The sequence below is a fragment of the Crassostrea angulata genome, chromosome 7, assembly GCF_025612915.1.
Source record: "Crassostrea angulata isolate pt1a10 chromosome 7, ASM2561291v2, whole genome shotgun sequence".
In the NCBI taxonomy this organism is placed as follows: Eukaryota; Metazoa; Mollusca; class Bivalvia; order Ostreida; family Ostreidae; genus Magallana; species Magallana angulata.
The window spans coordinates 47,168,391-47,188,144 of record NC_069117.1 but is presented as its reverse complement, the minus strand read 5'-3'; the positions used below and the strand labels follow the sequence as shown (position 1 = coordinate 47,188,144).

The window sequence follows — 19,754 nt, the reverse complement described above, 5'->3', positions numbered from 1 at the left end:
GCCTTAAATTTCGAAACATATAAAACATTTCATATCTTATTATGAAAAATAAAACTTTGAAATATTGTCAGTTTTAAACGTTTTTTAATGTTATTTTGAATTTGAGATAAATCCGAGATTATAATTAAAGTAACCATACAGATTCTCTGCAGCTGAAGAGGTCAGAGTATCATCATATTCACATTTTATTGCAGATTTGAAGATACCCTCACAAAGGAAAACAGGCCGTAAATAACCCATAAATTTTTAGAGATGGCCACCTTCTTCTTAATATCAGGTAGTACATGCATATAGAGAGTATTACACAGTCTTATCTATTGGACAAAGTCGTATAACGAGATCTTTTTTATTAGTTTTAAAAATCACATAAATTCTTGATACTGCTTTTTGTAGCATTTTAACAGAAAAGGTATTTAAGACTAAACAGGAAAAAAACCGTATTCATTTGTATTAAAGTCGTTAATGATTGTTTGTTTGATAAGTTAAGGTTAAGAAAAATCATAGACATAACGTTATAGATGTCGTACCATTGTTTTTCTGTTTAGTATGATATGGTGAAGTTGATGGTCTGAAAAAAAATTCGGGTTGGCGACCTGGGAGCTACTGTTCGGTACGTAATGAAAAGTTGTAATTTTGCAGAAATTGTGCTAGTTTTGGACTGTTTTATCTTATTTCGGAACATATTCTGTACAAATATTTGATTCGAAAAATTTCCTCAGACATTTTACTACAGATATCGTCACTTAACTTGCCTCTGATATTCTTTCAAAGACCATCACCAGCCCGGAAAGTGAAGTGGTACTTCATTCTCCTAGGTCGGTTAGTTTAAGACAGGGTCTGAGACAAGTAAAATGTCGATATCAGTCGTAAATTGCCTGAAATACTATAAATTTAGAAAATATAAGGTTAATCAGTCCGAAACAGATCTACAACTAATCAATTTCCTCCTGATTGTACTAAAAATTTCGCCCATCCGATTTTTTTTTTCAGACCTTCAACTACACCATATCATATTATAGTCTGTCCCAAGTTATTACTTCCATCAATTTTTGATGATTTTTAATAAAAATACAAATACCTATGAAAGAAATACAGTTAAAATCGATGAAAGGGAATATATCAAAGACATCTTCATTGAACACTTATCATTTTTTCACTCATAGAAGTTCACAGGAACGAAAACAAATTTCTTACGGAGATTTATAATGGGAAATATTTACATCTTTTCTCCATTCGGAAGTACTCGGGATACCTCGCGCAATTTTTCGACGTTATCATCCGGGCTTATCAATGACTGATGCAATGCAAAATCTCCGTAGACTTTCTATTTTGGGATGTGTATTGAAACCTGAAGTGGTAGAGAGGGCGTTTCAAAACAGATATTAATCAGGACATTTTTCATATCAATGGATGAACGTAGTTCGAGCACAAAGGTATTTAAGGTTATTGAAATATCAAGCAAAATGTGGTGGAAGCAAAAACTCGGGACAGAGTATAAACAGAAAAGCAATGGTATATATATATACACCATCTATATTCCTTTTTATTTTCAATTGACGCCGACTTAAGGATGATAGACATTAATTAGCTGTTATTAATAGATATTGCAAATGTCTGCCTTAAAACGTCTATGCCGAACAAATAAGTGATATGAGTCTTTGGCATATGACTCTAGCTAGCTGCAGGTCTGTATGTAGCTCCATGTTGAAAAAAAATCGGATGGACGACCAAGAGCTACAGACCTGCATGTAGACTCGAGCAATTTAAAGGACTGTTGCTAAACGAATTTTCAAAGAAACGTTGCTGTCTATAGGCCGGGCCTCGAGTGTCAGGGGTATATGGATTCCTTTCAGCAATTTTCAGGGATCTTTGACATAAAAACCGAGGTCCTGTACTAACAGTGGGCAATGGCACGATAAAGATCCATTACTCCCATTACATAGACAATTTCATAAAAATCCAGATGCTGCATGTACGTAAGAAACTTATCTAAGAGAAAATTTTATAAATCGAAGTCAAAAATGTATTTTATAGCATAATTATATAGCATGTATTTTTAACATAAGGAATAGAATTCTCGAGATTTGTTTCAGATCAAAAAGTGAAACAAAATATTTGTGAATTGAGATTCATGGCTTCAATTGTCATCGGGAAGTACCGATTTGAAAAACGATTTAACCAATAGAATTGTAGGCACATGGTACTGATAGCCTTCCTTCTGTTAAATCAAATTTATTTTATTAAATTCTCTTTAAAGTTTAAACTAATTTCTAGTATAGTTCTTATTTATTATTATTTTCAAATCTCTGGTCTTTAGTACATGTACGTAAATATTTATTCATCATGATTTTTGTTGTTTAGCGCAAATCTAAATACAAAATACTTACATGTCATTTTGGAAAGGGGTGGTGGCAAAAGTTTAGTCTTCTGTGGTAGATTGTTATGGTGTTAATTAAAGCGGGTTAAAAGTTGTTCTCTTAAATTTGAAGTCTTTGCAGAAAAATAGTTTTATAAAATTATTTTGAATAAAATTTGTTTTTAAAGAAAGTCTTAATGTCAAAAGCATTTTTACCTGACATAAAAATAAAAATTTAGATAAAAAACTCTTTTTTTGTCAACCTATAGAACCTTTTCATTCTTTTTCCCATGACTTTTGACATCCGGAGTTTGATATTCAGATGTTTTGCAAAAGGTCAAACAAAACTTCTGTTAGTTACAGAAAAGTTTTAATAATTATGAATAATGAATGACTGTCAAAATATGTCTTTTCGTATATTTTAGTCAGTCCAGTGATTTCATACAAAACAACAATGCAAATGCTTTGTGAATCGATTTTATAAGGTCGGCTAAAGTTAATTTCTTGCGTGTCAGAAGATAATATTTTCATGCAGATGTTGAACTTTCAAGCAGCGGTGAATATTATTGGTATATGAATATATTATAATTATCCTATATTTTTATTTTTAAAGGTGCCTGAATAATTCGCAATGACTCTCATATCGCTCTAAGATAACAATACCGTCGTCTTTGGGGAACCTGTTTCCTTGGCCAAGCCATGATGCTCCGCAAAGATACATGTAGCTAATTATGAAGAGGCCAGGGAAACAGGCTAACCTTTGGGAGTATGATTTATTTTATTTTTAGAAATGTCCATGACTTTTGTTTATAAATAAAGTTTTTAAAACTTACAATTTGCCAAAGACAAAAAGTTTGAAGAAAAAAATATCTCATTAAAATAGTTAACATAATCTTAATATTTCCACTACTTAGTGACGTTTCAAGTAACGAAGAAATTTCAACAAAGTTTTCTATCGCAAATCGTGCTTTAGTATATCCTCATTCTTCATTAAAAATATAACCTAAAATAAATCTATTGTGCATGTCAATGAACACAAACCATCTTCAAATGAAAAAGGTTTTCAATAGCGAAGAATATATATGATAAGTTAAATTATACAGAATTTGATGAAAGCACACAGAGAGGGAAACAACAGCATATCATACCATATTTTCTGAAATAATTTTGATAACGTTGATTCTTTGATGTCTCTTAGCTTTGAAATAACAAAGACATGATAAAAAGTATAACGGATCCCGGAATTCAACCTCTAAAAAGGTTTTCGTATCAGGCCAACTGTCGACATTAAACCTGATCGAATCTGGACATCTGGCCGGGTTCTAAGATGGCTGAGACAGGTACTCCATTAATTGTAGGAAATTTTCATCTGTTAAATGTACATATGGTCATTCGTTTACATTGACACCCTCCCATTGCCCACAACGTATTGCATTACAGGTCAATGTACTAAAGTCATGTTAGAGATGTATACATAATAAATTAGATACAAATTATTTTCGCTCGTGGAGACCGTTTAAAGGTTAGATTTATGGCTCATACCAAGCAGTTAAGCATTTGAAATCCGAAGATGGCACACAGCGTTTTGTGAAAGGAAAGCGAAATAAAGCTCAAGTAACTAGAAATCAAATCGCCAGCTATTTTTCATGTCACGCAAAGTTATTGTTGTAACCAGAATTGGAATTTGATCGCCCATGTCATCCAAGACTGTATAACATTAATACGGAGAATACGGCTCTTTTCCAGTGTTCATCCAATCTTAACAGTATCATAAAGATTTCAAAAATCTTAGAGATTGAAGTAAATCAAAATTTTATACCTCCACCCTCTCATGCTATTACAAAAAACCAGTTAACAGCTAGATTTCGGTTCACCATATTTGAGTGATGTATATTTTAATTCTACTTGTTATGATATAATGTAATATTTTTTTTTTTCTCTAAGTCTGCTACATTTTGATAATATTTGCTATAATTTGAACTACGACTATCTTAAGTTTGTAAACTTGCACACATAGATCTCTCTCTCTCTCTCTCTCTCTCTCTCTCTCTCTCTCTACTATCTCGACATCCGACTGTGTTCTGTGATGACCTTTCTATTGGGTCGGTAGGGTGTAGTGGATATTTGCCACCGCGATTCTCTTCTACCGGCAGGTCTAATCTTGGCATCCGTCACTTAATTCCCCTTTATGGACAAATATCATTTTACGGCCATAATGCGGACTAGAGAATTTCACATGATATGAGCTCAGAATACACCTCAATGGCAATGAGCGAGTTTGAAACGGGAAATAGATATGTATGAAGAGGTTGCAGATGTCAAATAAACCTTTAATTCCCTTATTTACATACGTAATCGCTCATATCCTCCATTATATCAGAATTTAATGGACAATAAATTGTAAACCTGTTATATTTCCAACATTATTTCGGTTTTAAATTTTGTTCTAGATGGGATTATAGGATGTAAACAATAACCATAAATAAACTGTAATTTATTAAAATGTATTTACGAGGTATAAGGTTGTTTGGCCGTGACGTCACAAAATACCGGAGAATTTCTGTAGTACAATTTGCCGCATTGTTAAGTAACTTTTCATGGTTTACTATATGCCACAATATTATTATCCACAGTATAATACTGTACATGTATATGATTGATGCTGCATTCGGACTATTTGAGGTTTACAATTTTCTTAATGTATGTAGTTTATGCAGAAAAATTGCTAATCACGGTTTAGCTCTGCAACAGTTTTACCATTTACGGTGCTCTATATTTTCGTCATCGGTAAAGCTTCTCTTTGCCTTTGTAAGGCGGTTTTACATATATACGCCTAAGTTGACTTCTTGATAAAGGCTATTGAAATATGAACCGGAAATGTAAATAACGTTCTCTTATATGCATATTTATGCTTAATAAAAACAGCTCACAATGGAGGGAAAGGTATATGAATATTCTAACGTCTGATAACGGCTTGTTCTAAAAAAATAATTTATATTGTATAGTAATCAAACAGAGTCGGGTAACAAAAGAAACACATGAATTGAATTCGTGGGAAACTCGATATGTTCGTGTTTTATTTATGCTAGCATTTTTGCTAGAATGTACTTCAAGCAACCTTGCTTTCCATCTTATCCATTATATTGAGAACATTGAATAGATTCCATAAATTAAAAGCGGTACTTCCTTTAGGAAAATTTTGAACCTCTCGTAGTAAGCGTTTGACCTTAGTTTTTGCCCTTCGTTTTTTTTTGGGGGGGGGGGGGGGGGATTGGGGTGGGGGTGCTATAAGTGTTAATTATACTTTAAGGAGATACTTTAGAAATATAAAAATCTAGTTTAAAAGATACATTTATCATGTTTATCATTTGTATTTTCTTTGAACATATAGACATGACTATGTTACCTGTTGTTTCCAATGACTTAATATATCTATACATTGATCAGTTAAAATAATTCTTAAAAAACTTTTATTTCAACTTTTAAGAAACGCAAAAGAACACTAAAACAGAAGATAACAATCGACATTTGAGCTTTTTAAAATTTATATATGACGTGATTATCAATGAAACAATATGGATTTTATTTGGAAAGTTTGAACAACTTAGATCCATTCCAATTAAAGACCAACCTTTTTCTGCTTGTTGATACATTGTATTGATAAAACTTAAGACTTTAATAATTTTGCTGATTCCTTATGTACAAACAGTTGCAGTTTATTGCTGTTTCAACTTATTAAAAAAAATTTTTTTTTTACACCTTCCCAATCAAAAGGAAACCTGAAGGATGCCATAAAACTAGGTCACACAGCCTGATGCTGACCTGTTAATGGATTATTTAACAGATAGTATCATTATCACCCGAGCCCCCTGTCGCCTGAAAAAAAAACAACCCCTGTCCAAAGGAGCGCAGTGTCATACGTTATATAAACCAAACAATTTTGTCGGTTATTATATAGAGATAAAATGAGGTGGGTTAGATGATAACTGTCTACGGGGCGGGTGTGATTCTCCATAGTTCTCTTTCTGTCTTTAGAAGATTTCCTTCTTCTTCTGTCTTTTTTATGTTAATGAGTTTCGTTTACAGACAAGAAATGTTTATGTTAAATTTGCCGATCAACGGTTAGTCGTCGGTCGGGAATGATATCATCGAAATTGTAGAAAGTAATCAACGGGTTTTTTTCTTGTAGTCGGGGGTATTTTTATAGGTATTCTATTGTTTAATTTTATGTCGTTACCCAATCGTTTAGAAAATTTAGCTAAATTGGTGCAATTTATTTCATGAATGAGAACTTTTTTGGATAATTTTATTTTAACAAGGTCACAGTCTGCGGATCTGAGCTGGATGCGCAGTGGTTTCATTCACGCTTATAGACTTGTGTAGGTAATTGCGCAACTTTTCATAAATTGTGAACTTTAAACAAGTTTAAATGCTATAAAACAGATTCACAATTAAACATCAAAGAAAGTTTTGGTTAAAGATATTTCTAACTTAACACCATTTTTTTTTTCTATTTCAAATTTAAGTAAAAATCTTCAGTTTTCATAGTTGTCAAAAATTGATACATAATTCAGGTGTATTATATCATTCTTCCCGATTCAAAAACTATTTTCTTTTGTAGATGATGGTGTCAGGTTTAGAAAAGAAAAGAAAAAATACAATCTTTTGGAATGCCTTCCGTTTAGCTTTCCGTTGATTATTACACGAACAGTTTTGACTTTAAACGGGGAAATGTTTTCAAATATACGGTGTCCAATTTCCCCGTCGGTTTATATTCATGGGTAAGGTGGTAACGCGAAGTTTTCGACAGGTGCCCGTAACAAAAATGTCAGATACTTTATTTATTACTTCCATTAATGACAGAATAGTGCCAACAGAAAGAAATGCCCGCGAAAAGCCAAAAAGAATGACCCTTTGTATATAAAGTTCAAGCTACAAATTATTAAAATAAGAAGATGGGGGAATAAGATGGCGCAAATGCCCATTCGGTTTTGTAGTGAAATACAATTTTGAATTTATTTTTCCCCAATTAAATCTATTCAAATATATTATAATACAACTTTGCAAAAGCAAAATTTCTAACTATAGTCAGTTTTTAATATATTTAACAAAAAATAAGAAAAAAAAATATTGTCGGAAATTTTGGTGGTATCGAACCCGTAACATAAAAACCCTAGATATATACGGTTTGATACGTATACGCCTGTTTGAGTCAACATATTCCAAGTATTGAACATACCTACAGGTTACAAATCAATGATTCGTTAAATATATATTGTTTTAAATGATTTAAAAAAAAACCCCATCAGATTTGTTGATACTTTAATTTTTTAGTAGCCTGTCCGACCGCGTATAGGCATTTTACACGCCTTATCGACGCATCTTCTTTGTTATAATACAAACGATGATAACAGAACACTTTGGTTTACAATTTGAAGCTTAATTTTTTTGAGTTGTTGAGTCAACTTCCGTTTGAAAGATCAGGAAAGAGAGAAAAATCAACAGGTTAGTTTAGTTTTTAGAAACATGAAAATAAAAGCACAGCAAAATTTATGAATAAAATGTATGTCGATTATTTGAAGCTGGAAATGAAAGATGAAGAATTTCATGTTTTACCCAGTCCAGATATTGATAGCTATGAGGTGGATGACTCTTTTGTTCGCTATGAATTAAATTACAACATAAAAATACTATAACTATATACTTGATTTACTTACTTTATATTTATTGCTAATATTTAAAAGCGTTTCTCTAATTTCTCAAGGAGAATTGAAATCCAGATGCTCATCGGTCGGTAGATGAAACAACTTAAATCTATTTATATTTTTTAATGAAGATAGAAAATCTAAATCCCTTAAAACTTATATAACGTAAAATATTATAATCACAATGCATCACCCAAGGTTTAAGACACTACGTAGATTTAAGGTAAGAGGTATTTATTCATGTGTAATTTCTCAATTATAAGTATGCTGCAAGATTTTTTAAAAAAACTTTAAACATTCCGATTACACAACAGCAACGCCTAACACTATATATATGTATATAAGACTACCCATTGAAAACGTTATTTATTGCGTTACCTATATGAATATAAAACAAATTCCAATCTATTTTATAAGGTACACCACGGCAACAAAACACTTCATAACTCAGAGCGTGGGACAACAGAATGTTTTTTATATCCGTTATGATGGTTTATTGTTCATCCATCCCTTCATTTATATATCTACCTATTTTATCAGTTTTCACACGTGTTCTGTTCTTATAAAGTATTTTTTGTTGTTATTTTAAATTCAAAATTGTGTTTTGTCATTTCCAAAACCCGAAATGGTTCACAAATGATGGGAATTTTCAAGTAAATTATGTAAAACTATGCACTTGATAAGACGAGGGTGGGAAAACATTGACTTGGTCGCTCAGAAAAGATGTCATCTGTGGCCAGATAGGTCTTGGAAACTAGTGATAGATGGGTTCATTATGAAATTTCACAGAGATTAATTTTGAGTTGTAAATTCAGATGGTTTGTGATAATGCCATCTTCTGATTGTAATCTCTGTCGATATTACATACTGAAACAAGATACACCAATCACTGAAAGGAATCTCATTTGTATACAAAACTACCATCCCATGTCTTCGATGTTTGATTCTTGATTAATACAGCGGGTAAAAAAACGTTGAAACACAATGCTTACTTCCGCTGTCTTTTGAATGGACCCAGAAGAGCGCAACAAAACTTTATAACAGCCATGTAACGGAAACAAGTAAGGATAGCCATTTATCAATCCTGTTTCAAAAAATAATGTATACAGAGATGTTAATATTTGATGGACTCTCAAAATATTTTTAACCCATAGAGACAGGCAATATGGAAAGCGTTTTAAGATATTAGCATATTTTGATTTATAATATTTTTTATATTATGAATGTTTAAAAAATCAGTTTAAAAATAAATTTTATGAATCACAGTTACTTAGCTTTGTTGTTCTATTTATTAAGTTTTCTGTTTACATGCCGACTTCGGTGGTGGCAGTATCTATTAAATATAACCTATCATGGTAGAAAATGTGCCGTATAATAGTGTAGTAATTCTAAAAAAAAATCAAGCATACTGGTTTATTATCAAATTAAAAACGACAGGATTATAGCTTATTGTTAAAAAAATATTAATATTCGTAAACTTTATATGATAACAGGTTTTTTTATCAGTGAAAAAACTTTCAAAACACTTTAAACACAGAACAATTTATGCTTTTTATACTCCAAGAATATTCGAGCTATTTTTATTAAGCAGATCAAAATAAGTTTCAAAGGCAGTGGTTCATTTTTATTGAAAACATACGGTATTTAAAATCAATCAGAGATTTTTGGTGTTTTTTTTTTTGTCGATACTACACATTCAAAGGAAGCCATGTTACACATATGTATTTCAGACTTATATCTAACTTTTCTGATTCTGTTCTTATATATTGTTAAAAGTTCATACTTTATGATATATAAACATATCATGAAAAATGTATGATTTTATGTCTAAGAAAATTGTAATATATTTTAAAGAAATTTTAATCACTTATGCATATACATGATGCATGTAAATGTATATGAATCACAATACCAAATATATAGAAAAAGTAGATTATATGATGTAGATAATAAATCAAGTGATTTTTACTTTTATAACGAGTCATCGAGCATACATGCATGAAAGTCAAAAGTCAAAGTTTTCAGCCGTTAAGTATTTAATTCAGTCACAAAAATCTGAATAGACTTTCTAAAATATGACAAGATATACATTTACCTTGATTTCCAAAACTAAACACAAAAACATAAAATATTTAAAAATAACTTTAACACAAAAGCAAAGGTGTTAACGCCTTAATATCATAAAAAGGATGATGTAATAGTGATTCGAGAAAATGGAGAATGTATTGCAAACACCTGTAATCTCAAAGATAATCTCAACCCTGTCTACTACTAAGCAATAATCCACCATACATACAAAATGACACTGCATATTTCATTTTTTCTTCATTTTTACATTTTGTTTTTCAGTTTAAGAAGTTCATCTTTAAAAAGAAAAGAATTGGAGGCTAAGAGCAATTTGACGTATGTATGTATAAAACCTGAAAAACAGGTTCAATAGGTTTAAGCTTTTAAAGATATAATGACAACACCTAGTTGACAATTATTTTTGTAGTTTTCAATGTTATATACTTACTCTTATTATAAACATAATACAACCCCCTTCCGAAAAAAGGTGAACCCCCCCCCCCCACAAAAACCCCAAAAATAAAATCAAAAAACCAAAAAACCCCGAACAAACAAAACAACATTTCAGTTTCATTAATGATTGAAGTCCATGTAGTAACCTCTAATGATACGGTATCCTCTAATGATAAAGAGTTGCATTAGTGTTCATAATCCTGACCATTATGATTAACAAACTATTTAGCCGTCCATTGATGATACAAATTCAAAATGTTATCATTAATTGCATTAAAGATACAGGTATGTATGAAATAATATTATTTTGAATTTTGAATGTACCTCTGTCCTTTTCTGTTGGCTAAAAGGAGCCTCTGATATATTATTCAATCAGTTCTACTTTGTTTTTGTTTTTATTATTTTTAAGGAAATATATATGAACTATATTTATAAATATATGATAAGAATTAATATATTGTGCATAATTGTCAGACTAGGTAAAAACAAACATGAACGAACTTCTCTAAAAATTGTTGTTAGATATTTTGCATAAGTTCACTAAACTTTTTTCGAGATTTTACACGTTTTGTCGCATTTTCTTCTATATGAAATAAACATATAATTATTTTACCTCAAATATCTAAAACCTGGGGCGTCAAGAACGAGCAGATTATTAAAAGTGAAGACAATGTCTTAAAATAAAACTAATCCATTTAAAAATGCATGTAATTAAGAACAATTCGTAATTGTTTCATCAATGGTTAAAGTCCATATAGAAACCTCTGATGATACAGTATCTTCCAATGATATAAAGTTGCATTAGTGATCAGAATCCTGACCGTTAATGATATATTTTATCGTGAATGAACTATTTAGCCGTACATTATTGATACAATTTCAAGATTTATTCAACTAATGATATAAAATAAAAAGCAAAATAACTACATCGTTGACTGTTAATGATAAATTGATTTTTATTGCATCAATGGATGTACTTTAACCATTTATAAACATGCAATTATAATGAAATGGTACTGTTTTGAACAAGACATGCTTTTTCACATTCTCTTATTTCTATTTCTCTGTTAGCCGAGAAAAGTAAATTAGATAGATGATCAACAAAGTAGACAGTTGAAAATAAATACATCGTTGACCAAAACAAAATGTACTGATTAATCTTTATACTGCATCGGGCCTAGTGGATGGTCTTGTCTACAGTATAGACAACTGCCACTCTGCCTCTTCCCCTCTTGTTGCTTATAAAAAAGGAATAAAGATTAACAAATAGACAATTTAAAAAAGGACATCATTGTCCTATAATGATGTTGCATTGGTCCTATTGGATAGTGTTGCCAAATGGATGGACTTCAACAATTAATGATACTATGATGTATGTAGAGGAACATAAAAAACTTAAAACAGTACTAGTTCTTAAATGACTAACATTAATAGTTGACGTTCATCCTTTATTGCAATGAAAATTATATCACGAATGGTAAACGATGTACTTTTTTTGTGTTTTTATCACATATCATTAATTGATGTGAATTAAAATCAATTATGATATCATTTTAAATTTGTATCATGTACGGCTAGGTAGTTCTTTAATAATAATATTATATCATGAACTGTCAAGATTCTGACCACTAATGCAACTTTATATCATTAGAGGATAATGTATCATTAGAGGTTACTACAGAGCTATTATTGCAAAAACCTTATTTTTTTTTTCTTTAAAGGGACTTGGACACGATTTGAGCTCAAAATCTAAAATTTTATTTTTCCAATTTTAATGTTTAGAATTGTTAATATGGGTACTTTTAATGCTTTGTCAAAATTTGAAAGTCAAATATTGAGATATAAGCAGGATACAGAGTTTGAAAATTTGTAAACAAAGCTCGAGCTTTGTTATGGTTTACATATGTGTTTTATTGGTTTAAGTCTAAATCAAATGTTGCTTTTTTCTGTTTATCATATTATCTATGAACACTTTGAATCAGTTTACTCTGTTTGCCACGATTCATTTTGTCAAAAAAAAAATGGTTATTCCATACTTAACATTATTTGTAAACAAATATAAGACTCGAGCTTTGTTTACATAACAATGATTTCTTTCATCTATATCTCTTTTATAACTTGACTTTAAACATTCAAAGTTTGGTCAATCATTCAAAATGAGCAAGTTAACCATTTTATACATAAAAAAGGAAAGAAAATTTTGATCTAAAATTGTGTCCGAGTCCCTTTAAACGTTAACCAAAAGCTTTAAATATTTCACTTCGTTTAGGACATACACCAAATCTACTTTGTTTTCTTTTTTAAATGAATTTGTGTACTGTAATTAATTTATATTAATAGATGGTTTATACAAACTATATTGTATGTATTTCATTTTCAAATAATTGTCTCGATATACTAAAAATTTAATCAATTTAATTTTTTTTTCAATATTTGCTAAAAAAAAAAAAACCCCATAGATTTATATGAATTTTTTACTAACATTAATTTGAAGTGTACAGTGTATGTAAAGAGTAAACTTTATGTGTTTTTAATGCAAAAAAGCACTACAGTTTTTTCTTTATACATGTAATTATTTATATCATGATATTTGGTTTTTTAATGAATTAATTTGGACATTAAATATTTTGTTTAAAATAAATTCATTACTAGTATGTATCCAAATGTGTTTGTAAATAATACTTTGATAGATGACAAAATAAAACATTCAATATAATTTTTTTTAGCTGCTGGTAGTTGTAGAACTTGGTAATCCATAGTTCAGCATAAATGTAACGGGGTTGTTTCGGTGCTTCTGTACCTGTATGTCTATTTATATGTTATATATTATGTAATGTTTCACCTTCAACATGTACATTGTCGTTAATACTTTGAACTTACAAAGCTTCAATTTGTTATCATTTATTCACGTGATCAAATGTATTCCACCAGTATACCAGGGTATTAGTTACGTTTACTACAAATTTGAAAGCAGTGTTCGTTGGTTTTATACAGGATCTAATTATTAAAATCCCTGAATGATAGATATGCTATATAAAGGAATATCTTGATCTATTTGGAATTTTGATATCTTTACTGTTCAAAATCTTGGGTGTATCGGGGTTTTTTTCGATTGTAGTGGAACACTTTGTAGTGATTAAGTACTTTCTCATCACAAGAAAAAACTGAAAAAATCTTATCTCCAGCATGTTTTGTCAACATCATTTTAAGCCTTCTTTGGCCGTCATGGTTTCTGCTCTTCCCGTTCACATTCTTAAAACATTTTTCTCTCTTTTATGAAAATAAGATCTTATTTTCATTTTCAACTTTGAACTCCTTTCTTTTTAAAAAAAAATCCTCCTCAATGCAATGATAATGTTTAGATACATGTCAGGTGTATTTTCCTGTTTGACAAGCATAAATGTCTTCATTACAATAGCTTGCTCTGGGGATTCTTACAGTCGTTAGGCTGTGTGTTTATCTTTAAAACAGTTACACAATACAGTGAGGACAATAAGGGGTGGGTACACGGCTATCCCACGCTGAATGGAAGGATACAATTATCAAAACTTTAATTTTCTTCACAACTTTCAAACTGTTATGCTTGCAGCGGCGCAACTATTGGACTATAATGGATTATTTGGTCTGATGACTCCCATAATAAAAGAACCGTTGGGTAACAGAGCCCTTCACCGGGTTGAAACATTTAAGAAATTTAATGTAATTTTACCAGATTTAAAATTGAAGACCACATGGGTCTAGTGAACTTTATTACTGTAATTTTCTCATTAAATAACTTTCTAAATGCAAATTTCGTGTCGTTCACATGTTGAGGGGTTAAGCCTTCTAACTAAAAATTCTCTACTGCTCGACATGCCCGATTAATTAACATTCTCACCAACGATGACAAATCTTTTGTAAGGATGAAAACACCTAAAAACTTTAAATATAAAATTACAAAGAATTTAACCCCTTTGCTTTCTATTGCTAATGTTTGAATTACAAAAGTAGAAAATTAAAAAAAGCAAAAACGAGAATGCGTAACAAATGTGTAACAAAATTGCGAGACAAGCAGAGGAAAAAATCGGATAGCTATAACATGATGTATTAGCTTGAATATTCTTATAGGCCCACTGGTATTAAGCATTGTGTATTATCTAAGATACCATCAAGCTATTATAGGTTACCTCAGTGTCTTAAAAGGGTGGGAAACAGTTACTTTTTTCGTGAAATATTACAGTAGCAAAAGCGACATCTGCCCTTGCGTCGCCATTCTATAATTACTTCCGATTTGTCAATAGTAAAGGCAACAAGGATTACGCTTTTCCCACGCCATTTGATTCAAGAAGAGTCAGTAGGATCGTATTATATACATATTAATCACAGTATAGCACATTCAAAGATACAAGGAACCGTGATGTGTTTAGCGCATAACGGTGAAACTCGAACCGGTATCCTTCAAGTCAAAGAATAGGGTAAGTACGAAAACAGAACCCTTCGTCTCGGATCCTCCTGCACTGAAATGCAATAAACACATATATGTAAGACAGTGCATGAGAAGTGCGAGACATTTTACACCAAGCTACATGTAAGCGCCGTTACGGTAACGGAGTTGGTGAGGGAAGATGACGCTTCATTGTTAGCACCGTGGGAAACCAAGTCTACAGCACCCAAACAACGGTACACTTAAACCTAGTGTCCCCTAACTGTAGGTAAGCTATGAAAAACAACAAACACACCCTTTGTACTGGGATTATTTTCAAGGAGAGCGACAATTTGTTACAAAATTCCGTTCTTCTCCCGTTCGCCTACTCATAAAAATCTCGTTTGACAACTTTCCACCTTCAGAATATAATTTTAGTTCGATAAAGAAGCGTATTTTTTGTGTGGAATCTGGCATTCTTATTTTCGTAAAAAATCAACAGAAATGAGATGAGTTTCTGAAATTAATAGTCGCTGATCGAATGTTAGAGGTGAAATTAAAATGCAATAAAGCGGTATTTTGACAATAACCCCCAGGAGTGATATATTATGAATTGCACAATGACCATTATTAAATGTATGATACGGCAGATTCAAAGATCTTATCACTGGAACAAAAAACTGCATACAACCGTATTCCGACTAAATCAATTATTTATTAAAAGTCTTTAAAATTTTCATTGCATTTTAACTGCATTTGGTTGAGTTACGATATTGTCAACACTACATTTAATAAGAGATAACTTTTTTTAGTTAATCATATACTTGTACCATTAAATGCTAAAAACACAGTTCTTTGTATAGCAATTTGTCTACAGCTGTGTGATGTGCATAATTCCGTTAGCAACGCTTGTCTGTTACCTCTTCGTATTGCATCATTTTTTCATGTGCAAGAAACAATACACTGCATGAAAACATTACCCTAAAAAGCTAAAAATAGAGAAAACTAAGGTAGTCATGTATGAAATGTTTTTATGCAAAAAAGTAATATTGATTTATCGTATAATCTATAAAATATATGCCATAACGAGAACAAGTAGATATCAATGTGATCACAGGTGATATAGAGAGGAGATAGGTGTATATTGCAAGTATGTGGCCCGCCTCTTTTTTATTGCACCATGTCCTAAAAGTGTACTCTGTGCTGCAAAGAACCCCCAATAGCACTTTAAAAAATATATATAATATCCTTCAAATCATGTATAAATATAGATATTAAAAATTACAAATTTTCGGTATACGTGCATCATCATTATCATCATTAACATTATAATTATTATCATCTTTCATCAATATTATCTTTTAGTAACAGAAAGGTCCATTATCTCCTCACTGTCGTTGGAAGACTCAGAAAACTTGAACTGTCTTTTGTCGTAGAACTTGAGTAAGACGGGGTTTTGAGGATGGAAGTGTTTCAGGTGAATGAAATGTTGTCCGGGGTCAGAGGTCGTGTGACCACAATCCTCACACACGTACAACTTGTTCCGGCGCTCCTTGTAGGCGTAATGGAAGTTGAACCCGTGGACTTTGCGCCCGTGTGACTCGAGTGAGCAGCGCTGGGTGAACGCCTTACCGCAAGTCACACACTTGTATGGACGGACACCTGTTCGAAAAGCACGAAATTTGTTCCAGAATTGTCATTTTTTCGAGTCTGTAATTTTATTGATGGCAACCAAATCGTTATTCTTAATAATGTGTTACATGATTATACATGCACATATTTTTTGTAAGGAGATATGAATTTTATATAGATTTTACAAAATGACCAATCTCACCTGTATGTGTTCTTGTGTGTCGTTTGAGATCGAAAGTATCGTTGAAGCCTTTGCCACATATTGTGCAAAGGTATCTCTTGATTTCGCTGTGACATTTCAGGTGACGGTTTAGCAACCTCTGAAGGGGAAAAGACTTGGTACAGATACTGCAAGTGAAGCTCTGGCCGTCCTCAGCTGTTCAAACAAACAGTCATATTTTATCAAAAGACGTATCTCCAAGGTATTGATTATTTATTTATAGGTTTTCAGGTTAAAGTATCTTGTAGTCTATCTGTCGTGTATTCGTGTAGAAGAATTCATATTAATTAGTTGATCATAATTTCTACCAATATCTACAGCTATACTTACATGCATTACTTAGGGGAGTCAGTATTCGCTGATCCTGAGCATGCGCAATGATCGGATTTTTCATACCAAATCCACCGTTAATGAGTTCTACACCATGGACGACTGAATGCTGAAACATCAATCAAAAATCAAGTCAATATGTCTAATGCAAAAATGCTTTCAAAAATATAAATTGTTAAAATTAAAGGACTTTTTTTTTTTTAATAAAACACATTTCATTTAAATCATTAATTCGGGGGCTATGAAATTTAATCGTTTGTTTGTCATTTGCTCACCTTGAGCAATGAAATGGAAGGTTTTACAAAGTTATTTACGCTGTCTAACTGTTCTTTTGTCGGAGTTGCTGGATTTGGGCATGTTCGATTTGAAAATCCTGGATCGATAATTGGAGTCGGGCTCGGAATGTGGGGAGCAACGGGGGACGTCGGAGAACACAGTTCCTGGTACCGGAAAGAATGGTAGGAAAGGGGTGACATCAGGTTGTTAAAACCGAATTTGTCGCTTCCTGGAGAGTGCAGCATTAAATTGTACATTTTGTGTTCATATGGTAAAGGGAGAAATAACGGTCTTCGTGTTCCCTCGGGATTTTGCACAACATCTTCTTGGATGATATCCTCCTTAGTTTTGCCTCTTTTTCGTTTTTTGAATTCTGCGGGATGAGGGATGTCTGACAAAATAAAATAAAAAAAATTGAATTTTCAAAGCAATTTATTTAATGAAAAAATTATATGCAAAATAGTTGTAAATATTTTTTTGTCTCAAATTGTCCTCATCAATAACTCTATAGGCCTACCATGGTTTCAATATATGTGCATAATAATTCATTTAGTTCGATAATGTACTCTTAATCTTATTTCATCTGAACTTTACGATATTTAAGAAAGTTTTAATTCATCCCTCTAGCTGGATCGCACAGCCTATCCGCTATTCTGGCGAAACCTAATCTTCTAACCTCGCTCAATACTTGTAATTTAAATTCCTGCCCAATACACTACACGGATATAACGGCCCAGGGCCCCGGGCTATTTTCACTGATTTTTCACCACAACCTATTCCTATTGATACAGAAATTTTGACACGCTGTTTATACAGAGAAGAGATGTCTCGTGGTTTTGAACGGGAAACTGAAAGAAAAAGTGTTTCATTGTCATGGACAAAAGGAGCTTTCTCTTCAATCTCTGGAGATTAACTTTCAGGCCTTCTTGAGGCATCTTGAAATCTTATCCCTAGTGTCTGTTTTGTTTGTACAAAACTTCTTATATTTATGGGTAGGGAAAATAATTTGAAGCAAAGACGAGATTATGATTTTGAAAAAAAGTAGAAAAATCAATTAACTGCAATAATGTGCTAAAACTTTCATGATGTGAAAAAATAATAAATGTCAGGATGTAATGATTTTTCTTTTAACCTGTAAAGATTGTCTTATGAAAAACATAAGTTTGATATTTAAACATTAAAAGTTAAGATTTCTGATGATCTAAATCAAAAAGTTTATCACTAAAATCAAATTCGTAATTTTGGATTATTATATTATATTATTATAAAAATGACTTGAAAAAAATACCTTACCTTTTTCGCTCTTGAACTCTTGTACGGGAGATTTTTCATCATCCAACAGTTTAAAAGTACTTTTTACTTCCAGCTGTGAGTCCAAGACCTCAGTAGTCGCCTTAGGTCTGTGTTGACCACGAACAAGAAATGACTTTGGCATGGTAAAGTTTTCAAACTCTCATAATATATTTTCACACAAATTTTTTCCGGAATCAAATTAAACCGTAGGTTGAAATGTGTCAATCTTTGTACCAAGTTACAATAAGTATAACTTAAAAGATGATATATGAAAAGTGAGAAGGTAACAGTCAGGTTTTATACGGAGCTTGCCCCTGCCCCGCCCCCAAGGGTGATGGACGGGTATCCATATAACTGTACATCACTAATCGCTACGGGATGTTGATCACCGGAGCGTGTTTGAATCAGTCACCTGTGACGATCCATGGGTACACCTGTATCTACAAAGGTAACTGTCTTCTAACCTCCCGTATTTACAAACAATACTAAGAAGTACACCATCTCATTCAACTCAAATTTGTGAAAATTGACCTCGGCTTTAGGCATTTACGATCTTTAAATGCATTAAACTATTATTTCCCACAATTAGTCAACCTAAATTAGAATTGCCACTTAATAAACTTCATAGAGGAGGGCAAAAGAGAGACTTTTAAATACGTTTTCCCACATAAACGTGACTTAAAAAATTAAAAGACATTAAAAACGGAGGTTCAAGCTTTGATATTGTGAAGACATTTAAAATCCTGATGATGTATATATAAAAGATTGCATAATAACCAGACTCACACGTGATAGTATGTACAAAAAGAAAGACAAAATTTCTTCTAATAGTTAAAAATCATCCCTGCAATCATCTTTAAGCAAAGACTGTCTCAAATTCAAATATGCCTTCAATGTTCTGTAGGATAAAAGGTAAACGTTTTTTTCGGAAGTTAAAAAAGTACCCTTGTACTCTTGACCCAATTTGGGACGAAACATTACAGAAGTGTTTTGGGAACAATTATGGGTCTTTTTTGTTCA

The 19,754-nt window shown here is 31.8% G+C and overlaps 1 protein-coding gene across 2 annotated transcripts; it reads right to left on the bottom strand.

Annotated features, from left to right (window-relative positions):
- Nucleotides 1-15,678: 15,678 nt before the first annotated feature.
- On the bottom strand, nucleotides 15,679-19,044 carry LOC128192297 (transcription factor ovo-like homolog lin-48). Of its 2 annotated transcripts, none has more exons than XM_052864884.1 (5): nucleotides 18,735-19,044; nucleotides 17,441-17,832; nucleotides 17,166-17,274; nucleotides 16,818-16,991; nucleotides 15,679-16,645 (listed from the first exon to the last, which is right to left on the bottom strand). In XM_052864884.1, exons 1-5 carry the CDS (start codon nucleotides 18,874-18,876, stop codon nucleotides 16,338-16,340), a joined length of 1,125 nt encoding a protein of 374 aa, XP_052720844.1. In that variant the 5' UTR covers nucleotides 18,877-19,044; the 3' UTR covers nucleotides 15,679-16,337. The 2 variants fall into 2 exon arrangements, with proteins under 2 accessions (XP_052720844.1, XP_052720845.1); XM_052864885.1 differs by having other exon boundaries at nucleotides 17,480-17,832.
- Nucleotides 19,045-19,754: the final 710 nt, after the last annotated feature.